Source organism: Emys orbicularis, chromosome 10 (genome assembly GCF_028017835.1).
Source record: "Emys orbicularis isolate rEmyOrb1 chromosome 10, rEmyOrb1.hap1, whole genome shotgun sequence".
NCBI lineage: Eukaryota > Metazoa > Chordata > Testudines > Emydidae > Emys > Emys orbicularis.
The window spans coordinates 3,755,651-3,777,994 of NC_088692.1; the positions used below are offsets into that span (position 1 = coordinate 3,755,651).

At 42.5% G+C, this 22,344-nt stretch overlaps 1 protein-coding gene across 15 annotated transcripts in view; it reads right to left on the reverse strand.

The window, feature by feature from the left end:
• The window catches only part of TSC2 (TSC complex subunit 2), a 41,140-nt gene that overhangs the window by 12,777 nt on the left and 6,019 nt on the right, over positions 1-22,344 (reverse strand). For 3 of the 15 annotated variants that reach the window (XM_065411712.1, XM_065411719.1, XM_065411717.1), the window contains 22 exons: positions 22,170-22,243; positions 21,436-21,562; positions 19,734-19,877; positions 19,234-19,371; positions 18,571-18,674; positions 17,676-17,757; positions 16,485-16,640; positions 16,020-16,136; positions 14,918-15,040; positions 14,472-14,578; positions 13,706-13,859; positions 12,288-12,410; positions 11,235-11,369; positions 10,346-10,535; positions 9,781-9,874; positions 9,335-9,437; positions 9,010-9,104; positions 4,930-5,091; positions 3,929-4,081; positions 3,629-3,741; positions 2,957-3,154; positions 1,888-2,103 (listed from right to left, as the gene is read on the reverse strand). In XM_065411712.1, the coding sequence (XP_065267784.1) occupies positions 1,888-2,103; positions 2,957-3,154; positions 3,629-3,741; positions 3,929-4,081; positions 4,930-5,091; positions 9,010-9,104; positions 9,335-9,437; positions 9,781-9,874; positions 10,346-10,535; positions 11,235-11,369; positions 12,288-12,410; positions 13,706-13,859; positions 14,472-14,578; positions 14,918-15,040; positions 16,020-16,136; positions 16,485-16,640; positions 17,676-17,757; positions 18,571-18,674; positions 19,234-19,371; positions 19,734-19,877; positions 21,436-21,562; positions 22,170-22,243 (2,908 nt within the window). Of the gene's footprint in view, positions 1-45; positions 167-1,887; positions 2,104-2,956; positions 3,155-3,628; positions 3,742-3,928; positions 4,082-4,929; positions 5,095-6,650; positions 6,780-9,009; positions 9,105-9,334; positions 9,438-9,780; positions 9,875-10,345; positions 10,536-11,234; positions 11,370-12,287; positions 12,411-13,705; positions 13,860-14,471; positions 14,579-14,917; positions 15,041-16,019; positions 16,137-16,484; positions 16,641-17,675; positions 17,758-18,570; positions 18,675-19,233; positions 19,372-19,733; positions 19,878-21,435; positions 21,563-22,169; positions 22,244-22,344 lie in introns of all 15 variants that reach the window. The other 12 variants (XM_065411718.1, XM_065411716.1, XM_065411715.1 and 9 more) reach the window with 8 other exon arrangements.

Consider the following 22,344-nt stretch of genomic DNA (forward strand, 5'->3'; position numbering starts at 1 on the left):
ACATGGCAGGGTGATGAGGTATGAGGGAGACAGTTTCTATGAATCAGAGGTGTTCTTCTATGGCAATATTTTTTTTTCCTTAAAGATATATATATACCTGCCCAGGATATGCTCCTGTGCAACTTTCCTTGACAACTGGACTGGTACATGGAAGAGAAAGAAGCCACTGCAAAGGGAAATCAAGTGAGCAGCTACATCAAAAGGAAGGAGAGACTATATGAAAAAATTAAAAAGCACAGAGTTTAATGTAACCAGGAGCCTATTTAAAAAATAAAATAAAAGCAAAGAACAAGCTGGGAAAGTCTCACTAGATGTAAAAAGGGAAAACTTAAGGGTCGAGGGTCTCGTTGACACAAATAGAGGCATAAACACATTCAAACAATCAGACTCAGAAATTGTTCTCTGGGAGAAAAGGAGTTTCTGATTTGTTTTTTTTAAATCGACAAGAGGGGTCAACTTTACTAGAGTCCCAGCACAAGCAAGAAACGAGCCCAGCCAGCCAGTTTCTGCAGTACACAAATTTTGCAGGGGTCATTTAAGTATGTAGGAGAATTTAAACAGCAGGATATGGATAAAGGTTCACACAGAGAGAGATTTAACCTCTTTAAAAAGAATATATACATTGGCATTACAATCTCAACACTTCTTAAATATAAGTCTTTGTGCCAATTGATTATGGTAAGTTTGTAGTAAGACATCAGCTGAACATGTATATGGCTGAAACAATTCACTGCAGATTCAAAACTCAGTGCGAGTGGCAGTCAACAAGTGGGTCTCAAGTTGGCTGCTTTTAGCTTTTCCAAACTGATCAGGCAGCATTTGTCTAGACACCAGAATCTGCAGGAGTTCATAAAAATCAAAGAGCCTGCTGGAGCAGATGAGTGTTAGAAAAGAAAAAAAATTAAAAAATTCACCATTCAATTTTGCCCTCCAGTTTTAACTGCCTGGGTTTTTGCATGCACACGTTTTGAAAGACTAAAATCAGATCCTGCATATGCAAGGCTTAATAGCGAAGCCGAACCTGGAAATTGACATTTTTACTGGGCTCCCAGACAACCTGCACTACAGCTGACACCACCAGACAGTCTTGTCCACTGCTTACATGGTTCAGTCTCAGAGTTCGAAGCAGCATGGCTATTAGATTTGCGCTGAACAGGGTTAGCTCACAAGGTTTGAAATGCCAGCGGTCAGTCGACATTAGGACTCCCAACATTACTAACACCAGTGGAGCTGTACCAGTGCTAGCCGCAGTGTAAAGCATGCCCAAAGCCTCCTTGGTGCAGAGAAGTGGATGTTTAAAAAGCCCACCGCTAGAAAGTCAAATGAATAAAACACTCAGGACTCGAGACAGAAGTCAGTGCAGAGGCAAACACCCCCGCTATTAACATGATGTGCGCTCTGCCACATCATCCTGAAGACCCTTGCGAAAGAGAGCAACAATGACTCCCGAGCGGGAGGGTTTGTAGTAGGCCATTATCTTAGTAACCACTGCCCAACAGAGAAATCTATGCAAGAGGTAATTAAAAACATGAATGCTGGAGAAGAAGATCCATCCAGACACATGGACAAGCTTTGGCTCAACCTTAAAACAAGCAGTAGACCAAAAAATAGGCTCTGGTCAGTTTCACTCAGGACACGTTTAGCTTGAGACCACTAAGAAATAGCTACGGGGTGCTTAAGGAAAGGGATTACCTCACTTCTAATGTGCCATGGGAGATCAGGAACGGCTTATTTCACTGAATACTAAGCTCATGAGGAGAGCTGAGCCGTCCCCATCCTGTGCTTTGCAGCCCCTGCAATAACTCACGATAGAAGACTGCTGTCGTCTCCCCACATTTTATACTCGTGAGTGCCGGCTCTCTGGGACACGCTACGTTAATCTCTCACCTGTATTGGAACGCTGCAGAAGGGATGGTTTGCACGTCCCGGTGGCCAAGCTGGAGGAAGGGACTGAGAGGGACTTGTACAAAGCCGTCTCTCTGTGCTCCTTAAAGCGCTCTGCGGCCATGAGCGCGTTGGATAGCTCCTGCAGCGGCATGTTGTTTATATCTGACGAGAAGGGGCTGAGTGGGTTCTCCAGGCTCATTAACCAGCTTGTGTTACCTGGAACGGAGGGGAACAGTCAGGAAAGTTAGATATTCTCTCCTTTCGGAGACAGAAAGTTCAAATAGCCGAACTCAGCAGCATCAACGGCCCTGGGACTTGCTGGTAAAAATTAGGCTGAGTAGTTCTAGGGTTTTCTTGACAGTTAGCAGCTGACTCGGTTAATTTCACATTTTAAATGAGAATCAGTCCCCAGTGCCGCATGCCTCTCTCCTCCCCAAAACTCTTTAGCCCTGACGTTTTAGCTCAAAGCCGGCTCCCTAAAGGTTTTCAACTGCTGGAGTATTTTAATTAATGATAGAGCAATTTTAAATGATTCTCTCACAAGACAACTTCGAGCTGAAATATGCAAGTCTTGCTTCCATGTGGCTTTTGGAATGTATTGGTGTCCAGGAATTTTGGGATTGCCCTGGTTTTTTAACCTTCATGCCTTCAACACCATTGCTACTCCTTCACACACAGCAGTCGTGCACTTATTTATTACTCCAGCAATGGGCCTTGTTCGCACTTTGGAAATTAGATTTAGAAGAAGGAACCAGCAGTGCTCAGAAATGGCAGTACCATAATGAACAGATAATTGAGTGCCAACACAATGCCCACGCCCACCAGTGCAGCAGGATTTAGTTTACATAAGGATTTTACTCTTCTCACAGGAGCGTCTTACAACTTTGCATCATTAAAAGGTGCGATTTCCAAAGACCTGGCTGACAAATTAAACACGAAGAACGGAGAGGTTAAGCAGCATGGAAGAATTCCATTTACATTTAATGACACGGATATTTTTTCTATGTAATCCCAATTTCTTAGCAAGCCACAGCTCAGAAGCCCCTTTGTGCAGTTGGTTAAGGCGTACCTGTGGGCCTCCGGACTAATACTTCTGCCCAGCCCTGTGTCAGCAGTGGGACATATGCTGCCAGGTTTGTTTTTTCTTTCTGCAGAGGAGCATGGGCACCAGGAGTGGCCTTCTCTGTTCGAGGTGCAGAAGCAGCAGGACTCCGTAACCCCTGGGGGGCTGAGCTGTCTAAAGCACCAACACGTAAGGCATGACCACCTGGCAAAACAAAAGACATGGAGGGTAAGAAAGGAGGAACCCAGGAGCTCAGTTTAGAGACCCATAACTGGACTCAGTGCCAAGAAAACACGTAATAAATAGTTCTATGCACTTTGATAGCATCTTTGATCCCTATAGCTCACATGAATGAACTGTACATTGTGCTGGAAACCTGGCAGATGTATACATTGGTCTCTTAAGCCAGGGGAATTGGCTACTAGAGATGGCTTTACTGCAGGTTTCACCATACAAACAACTGCTAAGGCCAGCAGGCAGAAATCAACCATTCAGGAAGCCAGCATTCATTGCTGCTACTCATTCTAGTTCTTCATTACTAAGTACTGGGTCCTGTGATCAGACCACTCTGGCCTTTTTACATGGCCTAAGTTTAGGTCTGAGACTGGACACACAGATCAAACTTGCCCAACAATGGTTGCAAGTCTCCAAGGACAGAAATGTGCTGAGACTGCTTACCAGACATTGACCTGACTCTGTTGCGAGATCCTCTGCACACCTGCTGGCCAGCTTGAGATTCCAGCTTTGCTGGAGCTTCTTTAGTTTGTCTCACTTGCAAAACAGGGTCTGGACTGGGGTGGGGGGAACAGGGAGAAAGAAGGATAACTAGTAACGTAGTGGGTTATAATTCATACCAGACTGAAATAAATGTGATCATTCCTTTTATTTACAAAACAGTTACTTCAAATCAGTTCTAACACAATGGTTTTTAACTGGCTTCATTAGGGAAAAGAATGTTAAAATAAGAGTGACGTTTACCTTGACTCTGTACTGGTCTGGAGCTCTCCAGAGTCAAGGCCCAACAGTGACCGTGTCCCTGTTCCAACACTCGTTGTGATAGTCACTAGCTTGTTACCAACCAGCCATGTCTTCGTCCTTCCTCCAGCCAAGAGGAACTCTCCCACAGGAGACCTAGAAATACAGTCTGGAGTGAATACAACTCACAGACGTTGCCCAACACCCGAGATTCAGCCGGGAAGTTATTTTCTGCATTGGGGTTGAAAAAATTCCTGCTCTTTCCGCATTTAAATGACGACATTTCTTGCAAACTGCACCAAGGTAAAACTGGTAAAGCATAAAAATTCTCCATCAGGATGAAGGACGCAGTGCCTCCTGTATCAATTACTTCTCTGGCTTCTAGACAGCATTGCAAATGTATTCCTGGCCTCGATGCAGCTGACCACAGCGCAGCAGGCCTTATCCCTGCTACACGACTCATTCCAGGATACCAAGTTAGACTAAAACTTCAGTGTTTCCAATTCATGCGGCACCTTTCATCCTGAAGGATCCCCAAACACAACACACACAGACACACAGTCTCTGATGGGAAGGAAAGTAGTCATCTGGCAAACTGCATTACATTGTGGGAGGTGAGGAAGGTGAAATTTGGCCCACGTACTGGAGGCAAACCTCTGCTCATAGGGAAAGCGCTTTGGGTGTCTTTAACAACCTTTCTGCTCTGTGTGGTTTTTGAAGGTTTCATGCAAAAAGACTACATGGTTTTCAGCATATCTACTCTGGAAAGGCTCAGTGCTGAGGCAGTCCTGACAGGATTTGATCCACAGTGCTAGGGGAGTTTTGTGTCACCAGACTTCATGCTAAGTCAATGAAGGTTTTAGCCAGAGGGGATGGGTTAAGCCTATGAGACTTGCTGTGCTCATAAGAACCTGACATTGGATCCAGCAATTTCCTGCTGACGAGGCGAGACGTACCTTTAGGCCAAAGAATAGCTAACACCAGAACAAGTAACTGACTCCCACCTCTTAGGCACCGCAGTGAAATTTGAAAAGACATATCGGGCCATCATATCCAGACAGGTCTCTGTGAGTTCCAAGTGGAGGTTTTTTAAGTTGTCATCAGCCTGAGCCATCGAATTCTCATCTGCAGAGCCCAGGCTTGAACTAGTGATGGATGTCTGTATCCTACTGAGAGAGGGAGTTTAGAGTGTGTCAAGTTACACTGCAAAACAGATACAGTACTGTCATCGGATCAACACTAAGCCACGGAGCAATCCGCAATACATGCACATGCCACAATAGGTTTGACTACGTCCATATGCATCAAACCCAGGGCACATCAGAATCATTCTCAAATCACCGATATTATACAGTCATTGAAGATGACAGCTATGTCACCCCAGAACTGACAGCTCATCTTGAGAAAGAAATGGAAGCATGGTTGACGTTTGTGCAATTTGAGCAGGGTCAGCTTTAGGAGGGATGTGGTGCAGAATAGCAAGGCAAACAGTAGCGTTCCATATATTGATTTTAAATTGCAGAACTCAAATTCAGAGTTCTGTAAAATCTAGCTAAACCAGTGGCAAAAAAAATTGCACTCTGCACACAATTAGTACATTGATATAAAGCAATTCTGTCTTCAAGTAACTGTATTTGAAGCAATGCAATTTTGAAACTATTGCAATAGCAGGCTGCGTTACAGAACTTGTTAGAAGGAATGCCTCGAACCCAGTCGTTTGCTGCACCTCAGCTGGGTTTATATTACGCAGCAACTTCTTTGGCATCATTAGATAGTAATAATTTAAATGTTTTGTTACCTATAATTTAAATATAAATAGAAGAAAACCATGTAATACTGTAGTAGACTAATAGGGACATTAGATTTTGAAGCGTCAAATGCATTTTCACAATAGTCACTTCTACGCCTCTCCCCCCACCCCCAACATGTTATCACTAACAGGGGAAATATTTGCAATGCAATTCCAGTGACAGTCTGATGCTTATTTCCTGTAGCCTAACAACATTCATTTTCAGGTAAAGAAACTTCTAGCCATCATATTTCCTAGCCAGCAATTTAATATTCAAGGGACAAATTCAGAAACAGGAGAAAAGGATTTACAATTTTTAAAGATGTGATATGGCCAAATCAAGAGTCAATGACCAAACTATTTTCTTCGGTCATGAAAAAATTAACCATTTTGTAAGGCCTGCCCTTCACGGCTTTGTCCCTTAGATACAATATCCTGGAGATGCATTGATGGTGAGTTACTTTATATCAACAGACTTCTCTGTGCCTTCTTCCCAGCAATAATCAAATGAACCATTCTCTCTGCCTTGCAGGGAAGGTTTGCACACAATCCTAGCAGAAAACTGCGACATTCATGCTTCAAGTTGCCTTTGGAAGGCTGTAATTTAAAAGCCATTTAACAAAGACTCAAACTTGCACAGAATGCAACCTTTTTATCCTTGATCTTTACTCCGCAATAAAAGAAGCTTTCGTGAATAGAACACCACTGAATCAAAGCACAGGGCAATGTAACACCACCACAACCAGCATTGGTAAACCACAGGACCTCCATGAAGCTTTTCCAAAGCATATTTTGTGGACAGGACCCAATTTTTATTTTCTGAAGAGGTCATGCAAGCATCCCGCATGCAAGCCCACCCTGCCCCCACCCACCCTTGCAGCAAAGTTTCCAAGTGCAGATTTGCTCTTGGATTCTCCCCCTTTAAAGTGCCACTACCTGCGGACCACATGTTCTGACACACTGATGCTGCGGGATCGGAAGGCATCAACTGCAGAGGGTTCTTTCAGCTCTTTCACTGGAGGAGAGTTATTCAAGCCTTGCCTTGCATTTTTGGCTATTCTTAAACTACTAGGTGAAGAAGCACCAAGCCCCGAAAGAGGTGTAATTGCACAGGTCACAGGAAGGGAAGAAATCATTGTAGGGATGGAGGTTGAAAGGTCACAGGTCACAGGGTCAATATTGGGGAATCCCAGAGGGTGATGTAAAACAAAACAAAAAAATGTCAAAAAGGAAAAATTAAAACATAAAACCAGGCAGAGTTGAAAGCATAAAAATCACTTTTGAAAACAAGATTTTAACAAACACTACAAACAAATGAAATTAGTACAAACAAAAACTGATGTCAATGATAGTTGGAATACTACACTGCACTGAGGAAGAGAAAATAGGTTTGCACTCAGATTTGGTATCAAGGTTTCTCCAGTCTGAAGAGCTGGGCTTGTTTCAACTTCCCATTGTGTTACTCTAACCAGGGGCTCTCCTGCAATATGATCACCGTTAAATAAGACTTGTATAGAGACTTTATCATAGTGCTTTTCATACACTAAGCCTCAAAATATCCATTTGAGACAGGCAAGTATCTTTGTTCTACCTGTCTGGAAACTGAGGCAGAGAGGTTAAGAGTCTTGCCCAACGTCTGAAGTGAGCCAGTGATTAAGCTGGAAACAGAACCCAGGTGCCTTGACTAACCAGTAATAGTTTCTCTCAATTGAGACAAATACAGACACTCATTTCAAGTGATCTCCTGCCTTGCTTATGTGTAATTACAAGCATGAGGAATAAGGTTCTTTTCCCAAAAGGCTTTGGGACATTGGACACGAACCAAGCTTTCTAATTTGTCCTCAGTGAAGTCAGACCCATGGACCTGATCCTGAAAACCCTTACTCACAGAAACAGCATCACTGACTGGGACTTCTTCCATAAACAAGGGTTTGCAGAGGAGTCCACGTTACTATCCAATTATAGTTTGCTTCCCCTAAGAGAATTTTGCAGAACTAGCCACACTGATCCGATTATGTTAACAAGGGCAACAGCCTTTCAGAATTAGTAGTATTCCAACCCAATGGAATTAAGTAGGTTTTGGGAAAAAGACAGATTAACAAACTGCAAAATGAGAGATGATTGGCAAAGGTGTCTATTCCAAATTTTAAAAATGAAACAAGGAGATGAAGGATTAGAGAATATTAACTTGCAAACACAAGACAGAGTTTACAGCTATGGCATTAAGGCGAGGATGGTGTTTCTTTGTTACAAGATCCTTATTATACTTTGCAATTAAAGGAGAGGCACTCTCCCCAGAGCATTTACATGTTACTATGGCCTCACTGCAGAGAAACGCTGACGCAAGTTCAGTGAACCAACTCAAAGAGGAGTCCAGTGGATAAGCCACCTTTGCAAAACATTGAGTGACTTCCAAACTACATCTTCCCTTCCCTCTCTGCAGATGCTACTTCAAAATATCAACGGCTGCTTCGAATAACATGAATACTTGAATGGACTTCAGGGTTCTACCTGTATTGATGTACTGATTTCAAAACACTCCTTCCTTGTGGGATCAATTAGTTAAGATACTTTACAGTGAGTTGCCTGTTTTTAAAAAGTGGACACTACCGCCTCTCCTCTTATGAAACTGAAATCTAGACTCTACTGCCATATAGAAACTTTCCAAGGCAGACTGGTTTGTCATTCTAGGTTTTTTTTCCTTTCAGAAGGGATCAGAGATCCAGCACTCTCTTCTTCACAGAATAATAGGCCAGCAATAGGTCAGATTCTGGATCTACCAGAGTTTAGACTGGGCAAAAATAAAAGTGGTGGCTCCCATAATCCACCCAACGACTCCAGTTTGTACACATTGCTATTAAAATGATCCGCAATGAAAGAATTTAAGCATCCATTGTTAAACTATCATTAAGATGCAGAATTAACAAACCACTGAGATGAACAGAGCATGCACCCCTCTCGCTATTTTTTTCAGCCAGCACTATGTTGATTCACATTCAGCGGACAGAATTATTTTTAGAATGTAAGCTTACATTCTGCAGAAGTGGATGGGGGCACCCAGTGATGTCTTAGTACGAATACATACCATTAACTACCAGCTCGTTCTGACCTCAGGTTTAACAACAACGACTCAGACTGTGTCTTAATACAGAACATTCTGGTTATCAGAAAGATTACACAGCACCTTTAAGGACACAGACAGTTCTCTTCACAAAGCACAGGAAAGCATTTGGCATTTAAACAGCTCCTAATGAAGAGCTACCCATAGCCCCAACTGGAATGGAATACAATTTACCTTTTCGGCCTCTCGTTCAGACTTGTACTGCGAGCCCTGAAACTGTCCTTCTCAGGGGTGTCATCAAATGAGAGGAGGACGTTTGACCGCAAGCCCTGCCAATTTGGACACACAGATAACGGTTCAAACCGTTGGTATTTGCAGCCCTCTTGCCATGAGCCAATCCTCAAGAGCTACATTTGATTTTGAAATTCTAATGTATTAATAAGTACAGGTGAGTTATTTTGATGTCAAATAGAATCTCTGTAAATTGACAGCAATAATGCCCACAGATTGCAGTTCTCAGAGCACTCTTTGTATTGCAAGATCCAGCCATAGCTGTTACCTTTGTAATGTAGGGAACAAAGTCTTTCCGGAAGGGCAGGCGACAGCGGATGAACCACATAGCGATCACATGGTGTGCCAGGCACACGATGTACTGGTTAAACCTGAACAGGGGAAGATTTCAGGAGTTTAGTGGGGCAATCTGAACATATTTTCAGAAGAGATGCAGTTCAATTCTAATATTACAGAGGTGTGGGAGAGAATACTACTGTACGTTCAAGGGGAAAAGGAACCTGGAGTGCAATTAGCAACACACACTATTTGTCTTGAAGCTAAATCTGGCCCTCCCTCAGCAAGAAGACCCATATATAAAGGTATCACAAACAACTATATTTTTCCTCTGTAGATCTTAAAACACTTTACAAAGGTAAGTAAGTCTCATTTTCCCCAATTTACAGATGGGGAAAAGGAGAGAAAAACAACAACAAAAAAGACTGGTGAACTTACTTGGAGGGATTTGTATATGGCAGAGAGATGGCAAACACGCTCGCATACTGCTCAGCTGCAAAGTTCCTATAGAGGTGAGGCAGCCTGGCTAGCGCTGAAACAGGTCAATAAGAAAATCATTTGTGAAGTCTGGATGAGAGCACTTTGTTACTGACTCAGAATTTAGCTGAAACATCCAGCGTTTTCTAAACCATTGGTACCAACAGGAAAGCTAATGTTACATTATGTTCTGTAAATATTATTTTGCAAGGTGTAAGCTATAAGGAGGGAAAGATAACCTCCGATTTTCCAATTCTCTAATGTTTTAATATGTAAAGCATGTTTCTTTTTTCTCAGTCTGCATGTGCATTAGGTTGAGCAGCTGGGTTACATGAGCAAGAGTAGACTATATGTTAAGATTTTATGGCAGTTGCAGCACTGTTACAACTTGTTCTAGGGTTCACTGTATTTCTGGTATTTGACCTTAAACTAAACCAAGATGATGATACTCATGCTAAATAACACAGTTAGCCTTTTCACAGCCACTGAAGAACATAGGTAAAACACAATTTCCACTGCAACTTACTTGAAAGAAATTCTAAGAGAGGTATTGCCATGTTTGCTGTAGCAGAAATGTGGGTTAACTTGACTATCAAGACTGGCAGTGCCTTTATGATGATGTCAGGCATCTCAACGCTGCATACTGATAAAGCCACAACGCACTGGTTTGCACAGCGATAAATTAAGCCATGTTCCAGGCAATAAACCATTTCACGCTAGAAGAATAGAACAGAATATGCTCGGTATAATAAAATAAGACCAGGATCCATCTGCCACTAGCCTACAACAAATCCCTAGCATTTCTACATACTAAAATGCTAGTTGTGTGTTGGTAATTGCATTGCTAGGGCCAGCAGCTAAAAGAATTTTTACCAAAAATGCACTAGCAATTTGAGACTACAATCTCAAGAGAGAAAAAAAAAAGTCACAGGTGTTTCTGCACCGCTGGACACATCTTGGCTCTAAATCTTAGATGAGACATTTGTCATCCTGAACTTTTTGAAATAATCAATTTTAAGATTACAGTTTCTGACAGAATAAAAAGGGACAAAATGTTTAAGGCTTTTCTGCTCCCTTCTGATGGTTATCAGGGTCTTTCAGACAGGGAGAAAGAACCGAATGACTATGCAGGGGATGGCAACAACAAAACTGACTATACAAAGTGCTATTAAATACACAAAGCTCAGAATGTGAATAGGGTTTTACTAACTTCTCTCCGTTACAGTCATCCTACGTTACTTTTACTTACGGTGGGTACATTGTTTTCTGGCAGAACTGCCCCTTTATATGTACAGTGCAAATGCTTACAGAGCAACTGTACATTTAGTCTCCAAGTCTGAGACAGGCTGGCATTAGAAAGTGCACTGGAGACAGACTCAGATTTCACCTCCCACAGCCCATCCCATTGATAGTACCTGTTTAGCTTTGTCCAGGTAATTATGGTAAGATATCAATGCAGTCAACACTGGAACCACAGCCAGGTGCAAGTCATTGCGGGAGAACCCGTCTGGAGTGCCACGCAACCTCTCAGCTGTCTTTTTGTCTGTAAGCTAATCAATTACACACTGGGCTTGAGTACATTGCGTTTCACGTGCCTTTTCAATTCAGGTCTTTTGGGGCATATTTTCATAGTACAAGAGCAGTACAGGGTTCCATTATGAAACAATATTAGCTTCCAGGTCCCAGAGCTCAATCATATATGTACTAGGATCTGGATGCTGTACTTGGAGCATAATCTTCACAGTAAAACTATGAAATAAATCCCTTAGCTAACTTTGCACAGAGTTTTAGGGCTGGTCTACACTGTGTGTGTGTGGGGTGGGGGTGGGGTTGATGTAAGATACGCAACTTCAGCTACGGGAATAGCGTAGCTGAAGTCGACGTATCTTATTTCGACTTACCTCCCGTCCTCACGGCATGGGATTGACAGCCGCGGCTCTCCCGTCGACTCCGCTACCGCCACTCGCCCTGGTGGAGTTCCGGAGTCAACGGGAGCGCGTTCGGGGATCGATATATCGCGTCTAGACGAGACGCGATATATCGATCCCCGATAGATCGATCGCTACCCGCCGATCCGGCGGGTAGTCTGGACGTACCCTTAGTGTGGGGGAATGGATTTGCAGGAGACCATAATATACACCTAGAACCCCAAAGCCTTACATGCAGGTCAGTTTGTTTAGGTTTAGGCTCAAGAGTCCTCAAAACTCACTCAATTTATGGATATACTTTTATAACTATATTCTTTAGCAATTGAAGCATATGGACAGTTAAATATCTAAAGGAATTTAATTATCCCTAACCCAAAGTTTTAAGCTAAAGGAAAGGGGTCAAGTTGTTGGTGAGGGGGAGGAGGGACAGATTAATCCCAAAAATATAGGGTATAAAATAAGGAAGCCTTAAAGCAAACACATTTCTATTAGAAGTGAAGTTGTGGTGTCCAGACCCCAGGAGGACACACTGGTTATTACCATGGAGCAGAGTGCAGAGCACAGCTGGTCAAGGTTGCAAGGGGAGGTTAAAAATAGCACTTTGTAGCGGAGAGACTCCGGTAACTTGTTGAGAACCAGTTTCAACACCTTCCAGTCTGTCTCCTGGAAAGAAGGGGAGAGAGTTTAGTAAGGAAGAAAATAACTTTCCATGGGAAACTTTGCATGATTTATATGTTAAATTTGAAAATAAAGCCCATCAAGTGTCAAACAATGATTTTTTGTTTATTTCTGTGATCCCTTGTTTCTCCAGCCTTGTTAGTTAACAAAGATCCTGCTTTTATTTGATGCATGGGTTGCTTCCAGGGTTCCACCCAACTGCATCCTCTAGCTTAGATGTAGCATGGACATTTTGATGCCATAAAATGGACTGATCTCCAAATAGATGGTGAAAACAAGCAGAAAGAGTCCAACCCAGGCCTTTTCTACATATGCTTCCTCCATCCGCCAAAGCAAAAACGTGATTCTAGCATTCAAGACAACTCCTGGCCCCAAAAAATGAATAAAATGCTGTCCAGAACCAACATTATTGCACTTCATTATTTCCTTTCCATACTCAAATATCTAATGGTCAACAGTTTGTCAACTTAAGTTGAACTTCTAATTTTGGGGGTTTTTTTATTATTAGTTTTAAATCCTCCTTGAGAAGCAGGGTGACATTTTTCCTACTAGCTTTTGGCCTCTGTTAAATGGAAAAAAAAAATTCACCCTTATTTCCTGTGAAGCAGAATCCAGTGTTGGTCTGCTTGGTTTAGGAAGAGTTTTACTTGTGGTCCTCCTGGTGGCTGAAGAGTTGTAGGATCACACACAAACAATTTTCGGATGGAAAGTTCTGGATTTCTAGAAGCTATTTAGATACCCTCGGCTGGTGTTGGGCATCCTGGATAACATTGATTGCTAGATAATTTTAAAACACAGGCCGGTCACATTTTAGGTTTAAATATAATTGATTATGTTCTTTTAAGAAAAATAAAGCACAACAGTGTATTAATTGGCTATACTGTGAAATGGTGGGTAAGTCTCAAAGATTATACTGTTGAGAAAAGACGCAAAAAAGCATCCCATCAGACAATTTTTAAAGCCCTCTTTGAGTAAACAGATTAGGCTCAGCACTACATATGCAGTTTAATCGGCCACCGCAAGCGGACGAGTTAAAAGCTCTATTCCTGCTTCTTAGTGTAATGAGTGTCATGATCTTCCACAAGAAATATCAATTTTAAAAAAATTCAATGGGAGTTTTTTGGGCATAAAGGGGATAAAAAGGTGACATTTTGGAACATTTCAGCATCAACATTCCAAACGCTTGAGTTTTAGACATGTTTCTGATGTCCTTCTTATCAGTACTTAGAGCTCCAAATGTGTGCACAGAACTCCATTGTAGATTGAGTTCATCAACGTACTTGCTTCAAACACTGCAGAAGGACTCGGAAGAGCAATGAGTAGGGCAGGTAGCCCATCCGAAGAGTGGCATTCTGGGAGGAAACGCTGGGGCTTCCTGATGGAGGGGAGAGGGTCCCAGCAGGCTTTTTCTCAGACACCCTCTTCTCTGGTTCTCTACGACATGGAAATACAAACCAGGCCAGTGTTTCAGTAGCCACAACCAGACACGAAAGCAAGATGAGAAATGCATATGTAAAGCAACAGATTTCAGGGAAGTGACCAAGCCAACTAGTCAGACGCATGCATTGCTTTATTATCTACAACAAAGGCTGCTTCTCCAAGTTCCTTTGCAGAGATCTCGCTGTTAAGAAGGTTAAGTTAAAGAGTCAGTTACTACCAGACTAGGCTGTGCAACTTGAAGTAGCAGCATTTCTACAGATCACTGTACCGCATCTTAGTGTAAAACCAGATTTCTCAGTCTCCTGGCAGGAAATTGCAAACAAGGGATTTGTAATCTTTTGCAGAGTAGCGACGTAAATCGCCAGCCTCCAGTACACAGAATTCTGAGGCTCCTGAGAGCTCTGCATGCCAAGGATTTTCAGGACTGGTTCCGAAGTTATTTACTGGAGGGAACCCCCCCCCAGCCATAACTATGAATGTGGTCTGATAACTGCCGATCAGAATTTGGGAGATGAGAAGAGTTGTATAGAGACTGTGACAGACTATTAAATACACACATGAGAATGTCAAGATTTCAAAGGTACTACAATGCAATGAGAAACATACACCAAGTCACAGAGGCAGTAGGGGCTAAATCTCACTGCTCCATCCTTGTTGGTCAGGCCAAGGCGGTGGAGGGAGTCCGCTCGAAGCATCAGCAGAAAGTCAAATGCCTGCAAGAGAGAAGATTTCTCACTGCATTCTGGAATGACTCAAAACCTCTGCTGATGGAATATTCCCCCCGCTTCTCACCACTCAATCTGCTGTCGTTCCTGGCCCGCAAGAAGATTTGCTCTGCATTGGGGCCGATTCTGTAGGGGCTTCCACTCCCTGAGCTCAACTGCTATGGAATTTATTAACACAGATAACTAACATTTTACTCCAGCACTGATTGTTCTACAGCTACAGAGTACACAGTAATAAATTCCTACAAACGCCCCATCTTCTACCCAACTAAAGCATTAGCTCAGCCCCTCCTTCTATCATAGTGTTAGGAGAGAGACTATCCATACCTGCAATCGGATGCTGCTAGCAATCGGGAGGCGGTACACGTTCTTATAGTGGAGCTCGATGTGATTAATAAGCATATCATACACCCGAGTGGCATGGCTGGCAGGCAAGCTGTACAGCTTCGTCTACAGAGGCACAGAACAACAGTCAATAGATGCACTGAAGGTTTACTTGTTAACAGAATAGCCCATCTTTGATCAATCGGCATCAAAGAAAGGCAATGTGAGCTGTTCCTGAGGCCAACACGAACAGATGATGCCTCAGAGGATCCTGGGGATCACACACACACAAAATCCCCAAACAGATCCATCTTCCCGCTTTTAAGAGAGCGCAGCACGTGCGCATTATGGACACCGACATTTCTATGAAAACTCTTCGAGTGGCAAATTTGACCTTTAATTTATGAATGACCCGATAAAGACGTTGCTTGGAGGTATAACGCTATACTCCACTGACGCTGCTAGTAATATCAATAAACAAAGGGCAGGGCAGGCTTTGAGATGGCCTGAGAAAGTGGTGTTTGGATCCTGACAGGCTAAAGTCACTTAAGTTGTTCTTGTAAAATTTCCACCATCTTGAATGGTGAGTGTCTGGCAATACAAGAGATCTGTGTAGTTTTTGCCCAAGGTAGCAACTGAATTAGTGAGATTTCTGCTGAGAAATTTCAGTCACATTAGAACTCTTCTCATTTTTTATCTAATCTAGATCCAAAAAGTCACAGGTGTGGGTTTGGATCTGGAGATCTGAATTTCTTTGGGGTTAGGATTCAAAAAGATTCAGATTTGAGAATCTAGTTCTGGCTCCTTTTTAGCTGGACCCTAGGAACATATCACCAAAACATTTACATTTATGACATGCTGGCTATTAGTAGATAAAGATTTAATATTTAATACATCATATGCAAGGTACCCAGTCAAGAATTGAACTAACCCAATCATGGCTAAAATATCCCCTATTCTGTTAGTTTAAAGAGTGGGACAAGTGAATTAGTCTATGAAGTTACAGAAGAGAAAGAATTTGTTATTGGGAATTGACTGGCCAGTAAACAAAGCCCTAGAGAACATTGTTTTAAGGGAGGGATTTTTAAACGCTCCACAGTGTTACCTGGAGAATTACCAGGAGGCCTAGAACAGCTGTCTTCACATCCTCTAAAGCAGCAGAATGAGATAGAAAGTCTCTCTCCTCCAGATCAACCGGAGCCCAAAGAGAACGTGCAGCCACCTTTTAAAAACAAAAGGAGAAATGCCCTTTAAAACCCACATCAGGCACAATGAGACGCCGACTTAATTCCATGCCAACAGGTCAGAAAGGCACAAAATAAATGGTCCCACTGAAAGTCTCCTAATATTGTAGATTAGCTTGGATGTGCATCAGCAGAGCTGGTTCCAAAGCACCTTTTTGCTTTCCAATAGAGCTCTGGTTTCCTCCAAAAACCAGGAGTCCTACACCACCCCCCTGGATCATATAGATAATTAACTGTTCACCTTCCTTGGTCTCCAGTAAAGCGATTGGCTAAGAGATGGAGACGAAGTTATTGGAAGTGTCACTACTGAGCAAACGAAGCCTCACCTTTTCTATGATATCAAGCAAGCTGTTAAAGTGATGCGTGTTGCAGCCCTCGGCCAGGTCCACCAATAGCTGAGTAGCCAGTTTCCGGACTTGGTGGTCTTTATCCTCTGGAATATGTGCCAGCTGTGAGATCACCACCACGTTAATCAGCTCCTCCTATAATAGGATAGACTGTTCAGCAAAATGTCTCCCAGCTCACTCTTATTAGTGAGTTAACACAAATGTATATCCATGATCAAAGAATCACGAGGTCATACTAGCTTTAGTCTTCATTACCTAATGGTTTAGTCTGCTGGATTTCTTCCTCCAGCCTATTTAAATCTCTTTCTAGGTCATCTCTCCAAACATTTAGACTATTGTTGAACTTGGACTCAGCAGCTTAGGTCTTTATCAATCTGACAAAGGCTCTGTAGCTCAACTTCAGCAGACCTCATTCACATGGGATTCACAGGCCTTGTTTTTCAGAGAGGCAGGAAACAAGGAGGCAGCAGCCAGTTTAATAGAACTTGGAGGAATCTGAGCAGCGCCTCTCCCACTTTCCTTGCATCAGACACACTGAGCAGACATTCCTTTGAGTTAACAAGCAAATCAAGCAGGGTTCACTGGGCTCTGCTCTATCACAGCGCCTGCCATCTTGGATTTCAATTAAAACGGAAACATTGAGTCGAGTCAATCCACTCATGTCTGATAATATCTTGACCTCATCTTGGTACAAACGAAACTTTATCTTTACCCAAACCAGATTAAATCTCCCATCCCCAACACTGTATGTATGTATGTATATATATATATATATATATATTTTTAGTAAAATGAATGGAATTGACGACCTCTTTGGGAAACCTTAGGACAGGGAAAGAAGGTATCCACAAGATGCACAAGGTGAAAATTAAAAAAGCACATTGTCAAAATAGACCTGCTAATATCAACTCCCATTATACGTACACCATATTGACAACAGACTTAAAAAACGCAACTGTGGACCGCATTTAATAGGCAAGTCCTTCCAGTCACATTGCAGAGAAACCTAATGACAGTGTCCTGCATTCTCAGAACCATTGGACTGACTCTTCAGAATTGCAGAAACTAGGCCTGACGAACACACACAATTAAGCATCAGAAAAACATTTCCACCACCCATTCCAGATCTCCAATTCAAACACCCCAACTAAATATCAATAAAGTACAAACCTCATAAAACTGTCTGTTAATGCTCAGGACAAAAGACAAGACATCCAGAACTTTAATCCGAACTGCACTACGACACTCGTTCCTAAAAGGGAAAAAACAAACCCAAAATGGACAAAAGAGTTTAGGGGGAGGACAGAGAGCATGTTGTGACAAACTCCCTTTTTTCTGGGTTAAAAACGTTACAAGCAAAGGCCACGTGAACCGTCAGTGAATATTCTCTGCATATGAAGTTGCAACACCAAGCAGACAAGGTGCTACCATCAAGAAAAACCTGGAGGCTGTCTACGAAAACAAGAGCTCCTGTTGTAGCAGATGGGTAGCCGTACCCATCTCCAAAACTTAAGAGTCAACCAGGGAGAGCATGTGTGAATGGGAGACAGACTCTGTGCCACAACTTTAGAACCACATACACAGGGGTGAAGTGGTCTTTATCTTAATTTTTTAAAAGGAGCCAAAAGCTCTGGAGATATGAGGGGATCATTCTAAAATAAGAAAGCATGTTCTAGGGAGCTGCCATTGCAGAACCCCATACTACAGGATATTGTCAAATCAGAAGCATTCCTGACATTTAGAAGGTAGGGTTGTAGTTCTGATACCAAGGAAGATATCATGCAATGGAGCACAGGATAGTTAATTCGAGAGGTGAAGCAGCCAATGGCCACCCTCCACTTTGTTAAAAGAAGAAGGATGATAAAGAAGCCTCAGTTGGACATTTTTGTTCTGTTGATTGGACAAAAAGCAAATCCTGCATTCTGGAATCGCCCCCATATTTCAGCAGCCATTACTAACATTAAAGAGATCCAGAGAGTAAGATTGTTTTAAACACAGACAGTTCATTAAACAGACTGCACACACATTGAAACAACCTTTTCTTTTTAGAGCTGCAGTTTCCTACCTGAAGAACCTCTCCATTAACACCTTCAGGTTATGAATCCAGCCATCCTTGGCAGGGTGAATAGACTGAGCTTTGTACGTTATTAAGTTTAGTAGAGAAGATTCCTTTAAAAAAAAAAAATGTAAGAATGGTCCAGTGCTTACCTACAGTGCATGCATCTCCCTTCCCCTCCTTCCAAGAACAGGTCTCAAGGGGCTGTGAAGTCTTCACTGTAGCTTTATAACATGCACTATTTTATAACTCCCGCCGCCCTTGGTTGTATGGGATAAAAATCTAATATTGATGTGGGCAATAAGAGGAAGGATGGTCTTGTAGGCACTCAGATTGGGACTCTGGAGTTCTGGGTTCAATTCCTGGCTCTGCCAGACTTCCTATGTGACTTTGGGCAAATCATTTACTATCCCTGTACCTCAGCTGCCCATCAGTAAAATAGGAATATTGAATGTTTCCTGTGTGTGTCTTGTGCAATTTGGGACAGGGACTGTTCCTTACTATGCATTCATGCAGTGCCTCCCAAAATGGACCCCAGATTTTGGGTGGGGCCTCTAGACATTACTATAGTACAGAGAAACATTTCCAGGAGGTTTAAAAGGGGAAAAAAAAAAAAAAAAAAAAAAAACCACAGTAGGCCGCATTGACTTGAGATGGGAGAGAAGGTCTTACAGGTCTCTGATCAGCACATCTCTCCACCAGCTCAAAGTATCTCTCCTCAGACCCATGGAATTCGTTCTGGTCATAGAGTTCTTCTACAGTAGTCAACAAAGCGTGTACAATGGACTTCAAATCCTGGTTCTCTATACTCTGAAACACAGACAAGGCCGCTCTAAATGGTTTCTTTTTAATTACAAAGCATGTCACAATTGAAATAAGAGTGTTGGCTGAGAAGTACTAGAGTCAGAAGTTAGGCCAGACCCACACTCAATCCTCTTCCCTTCCAACACCAAATACCTCGCCACCTCCATGACAAGCACAGCTCCACTGACGGGAGAGCCCCAGGGTCAGACATCAAGTCTATAGGCTGTGGCAGGGTACACGCTACCCCCCATCAACAGCAGAAGCCATAGAGTGCTTTTCAGTATTAAAAAATAAGACCATTTTATAAACCAAAGTACTTCCTACAAGATGTTTTTATAACGTATATCAAGATTTGGCTCAATACCTACCTGTAGCTGCTGGAGTAATCGCTCAACGATATCCAGAAGAATATCCCAAGTGACAGCCTGCAGCTCCTTCCCATACTTCTTGATTAATCTGGTTATGGACAAGACTATTTCATACGATACAACTGCATTGGGACAAGTCATGGCCTGGAACACAAGTTCCTCAGGTCAGTTAATGATCTGTAACCATCTTAAACTGAAGTCGATCAACATCCTACATATTAAGAAGTTTAGCTGAAGTGCTCAATCCTTCCATCAACCTACCTGCTGCCTCTCAGGGAGGTGGTTTAACGACGGGAACAGAAACCCTTCCGTTGCTGTAGTAAGTGTCTACACTGAAGTGCTACAGTGACACAACTGCAGTACGGCCACTGTAGTGTTTCAAGGCTAGACAAGCTAGAAGTCTGAGGCTACAGCTGCACAAGCCAATCAAAGATGGCCATTTTATAAGCACAATAATGTATTCCCAACAGGTGCAAGTCAGATGTTAAAATGCATCCCTGGTTCCACATGAACAGGGGGTTGGAGACAGTGCTACCAGCTGCACGTGACACGACATACACCCCTCACTGGAGTACCTAGTTCAGTTTAGAACATGGTAACTCTCGTGGTTTGGCTGAAAGGTCCCCAAATGCTGAAGAGACAGTAGGATTTTGTAATGAGACAACTCAATCTGGTCACTCATACCAAGCCCATTATAGGAAACTTCTAATATTGTTTCAGGGACTCTCTCTGGCCTAAAGCATAATCTACAGATCAAACATACAGCGTGGCCAGCCAATAAGGGAACTTTAACACCATTCCCTTTGTTGTGGTTAAAATCCATTACAAAAACAGCCTTGCCATCTCCCAAAGTACAGAAGAGGGCACGAAAGGTGGCAGGCTGCTCCCAATTTAATATCGTACCAAGGGTTTAGTAAGTGCCCTGGTAGAAAGGTGATCACAGTACAGCTTCCAGCACTAACACCCAGCCGGTCAAATGCTTCGGCCATCTCTCAAATAGCTGCAGTTTCCATTAACAGGCACTTCTGCCAACAAGCTCATAAATCTTAATCCTCCCCTCAGGGTGTCTCTCCATTTAAAAAATCCTGGCACTAATAAAATTAAAAAAAAAAAAAGTGTCACACTTCACTTTTCATTCATGCTGACTTTGTCCCCTCTCCCTGCATTTGTATGCTGTAGACTGGAATCTACTTGCAGCAGGGATAGGGGGTTTTTAGCTATCTAAACCATCTAGAATGTTGTTTGTGGTTCCTCTGTGTCCAGTCCTCTGCCTGTGCACACAACAGTTCACTCTGCTGAGGACTGAAATGCTTTAGGTTCAACCCACGTTATGGGGTAACTGGGTGAAATTAATGGCCTGTGTTAAATCAAGTCAGGCTTGATGTTTTAATGGTCCCTTCTGACCTTAAACTCTAAAGAACTATGAAAAATTCAAGAATTGCTACGTGGATCAGTAAAATATTTCCAAACGAAGCATCAGTTTAAGCTTGAAATAGCTATTGTCTCCTTTTTCATGTGTTCCCCCATCTGTCTCTATCCAACTGTTGGCTTTTGTCTTATAATTAGATTGGAAGTTCTTTGGGGCAGAAACTGTCTTGTTGTTCTGAGTTTGCATAGCCCCTTGCACAGCGAGGTGCTGGTCCACGCCTGAGGCGCCTAGGCACTATCACAAGATAAAAGTTCCTCCCAAGTACCACTTTACCTTGAGAAATGAGGGCAGCACTGATGTAGGTGAGTTCTTGAGAGAATACAGTCTGTGTGCACCCCACAGAGCCATTCCGACAAAGAAAACTGCTCCTCTCAGTAATGCTGCATCCATCATGTAGGCTCTAAGACAGGGTGCAGAAGGTAAGCCAAGATTTTCTTAGATCACACTATTGCAGCAGGTTTAGTTTTAGAGTACAAGACTCATGCAAAGGGAAATGAACAATACTTAGTACTTCTACATCAGAGCATCTTAAAGGACTTTAAAACCATGAAGACTAACCATTTAGGCACTGTTCTCGTTTTACTAATGGGGAAACATAGGTAAATAAATAAATATAAAAATAAAATAAATATATGGAGATATACCTATCTCCTAGAACTGGAAGGGACCCTGAAAGGTCATTGAGTTCAGCCCCCTGCCTTCACTAGCAGGACCAAGTACTGATTTTGCCCCAGAACCCTAAATGGCCCCCTCAAGGATTGAACTCACAACCCTGGGTTTAGCAGGCCAATGCTCAAACCACTGAGCTATCCCTCCCTATCCCTGAGCTATCAAGGTTAATTAACTTGTCCAAAATCACAAAGCAGTCATAATTTCTAACCGCTACACCACACATGAAATTTTGGGTCTGCTCCTGCTCCCATTAGAATCAGTACGTCATTTATTTCAGTCAAAGCAACACTGAGCTTTTTAAAAAAAAACCTATTTAATAGCATGATATTCCATACCTGTCTTCCATGATGCGGCACATGTTGTATATAGCACTGTGCCCCAAATGGGTTCCCAAGAGATTGCGCATAAGCTAAAAAGCAAGTATTAGAGGATTTTCAGAGAAGGTTTTAGTAGGTCATTATACAGCTTCAGGGTCCCGTCAGTCAAGACAGGTTACATTTGCAATTTAAT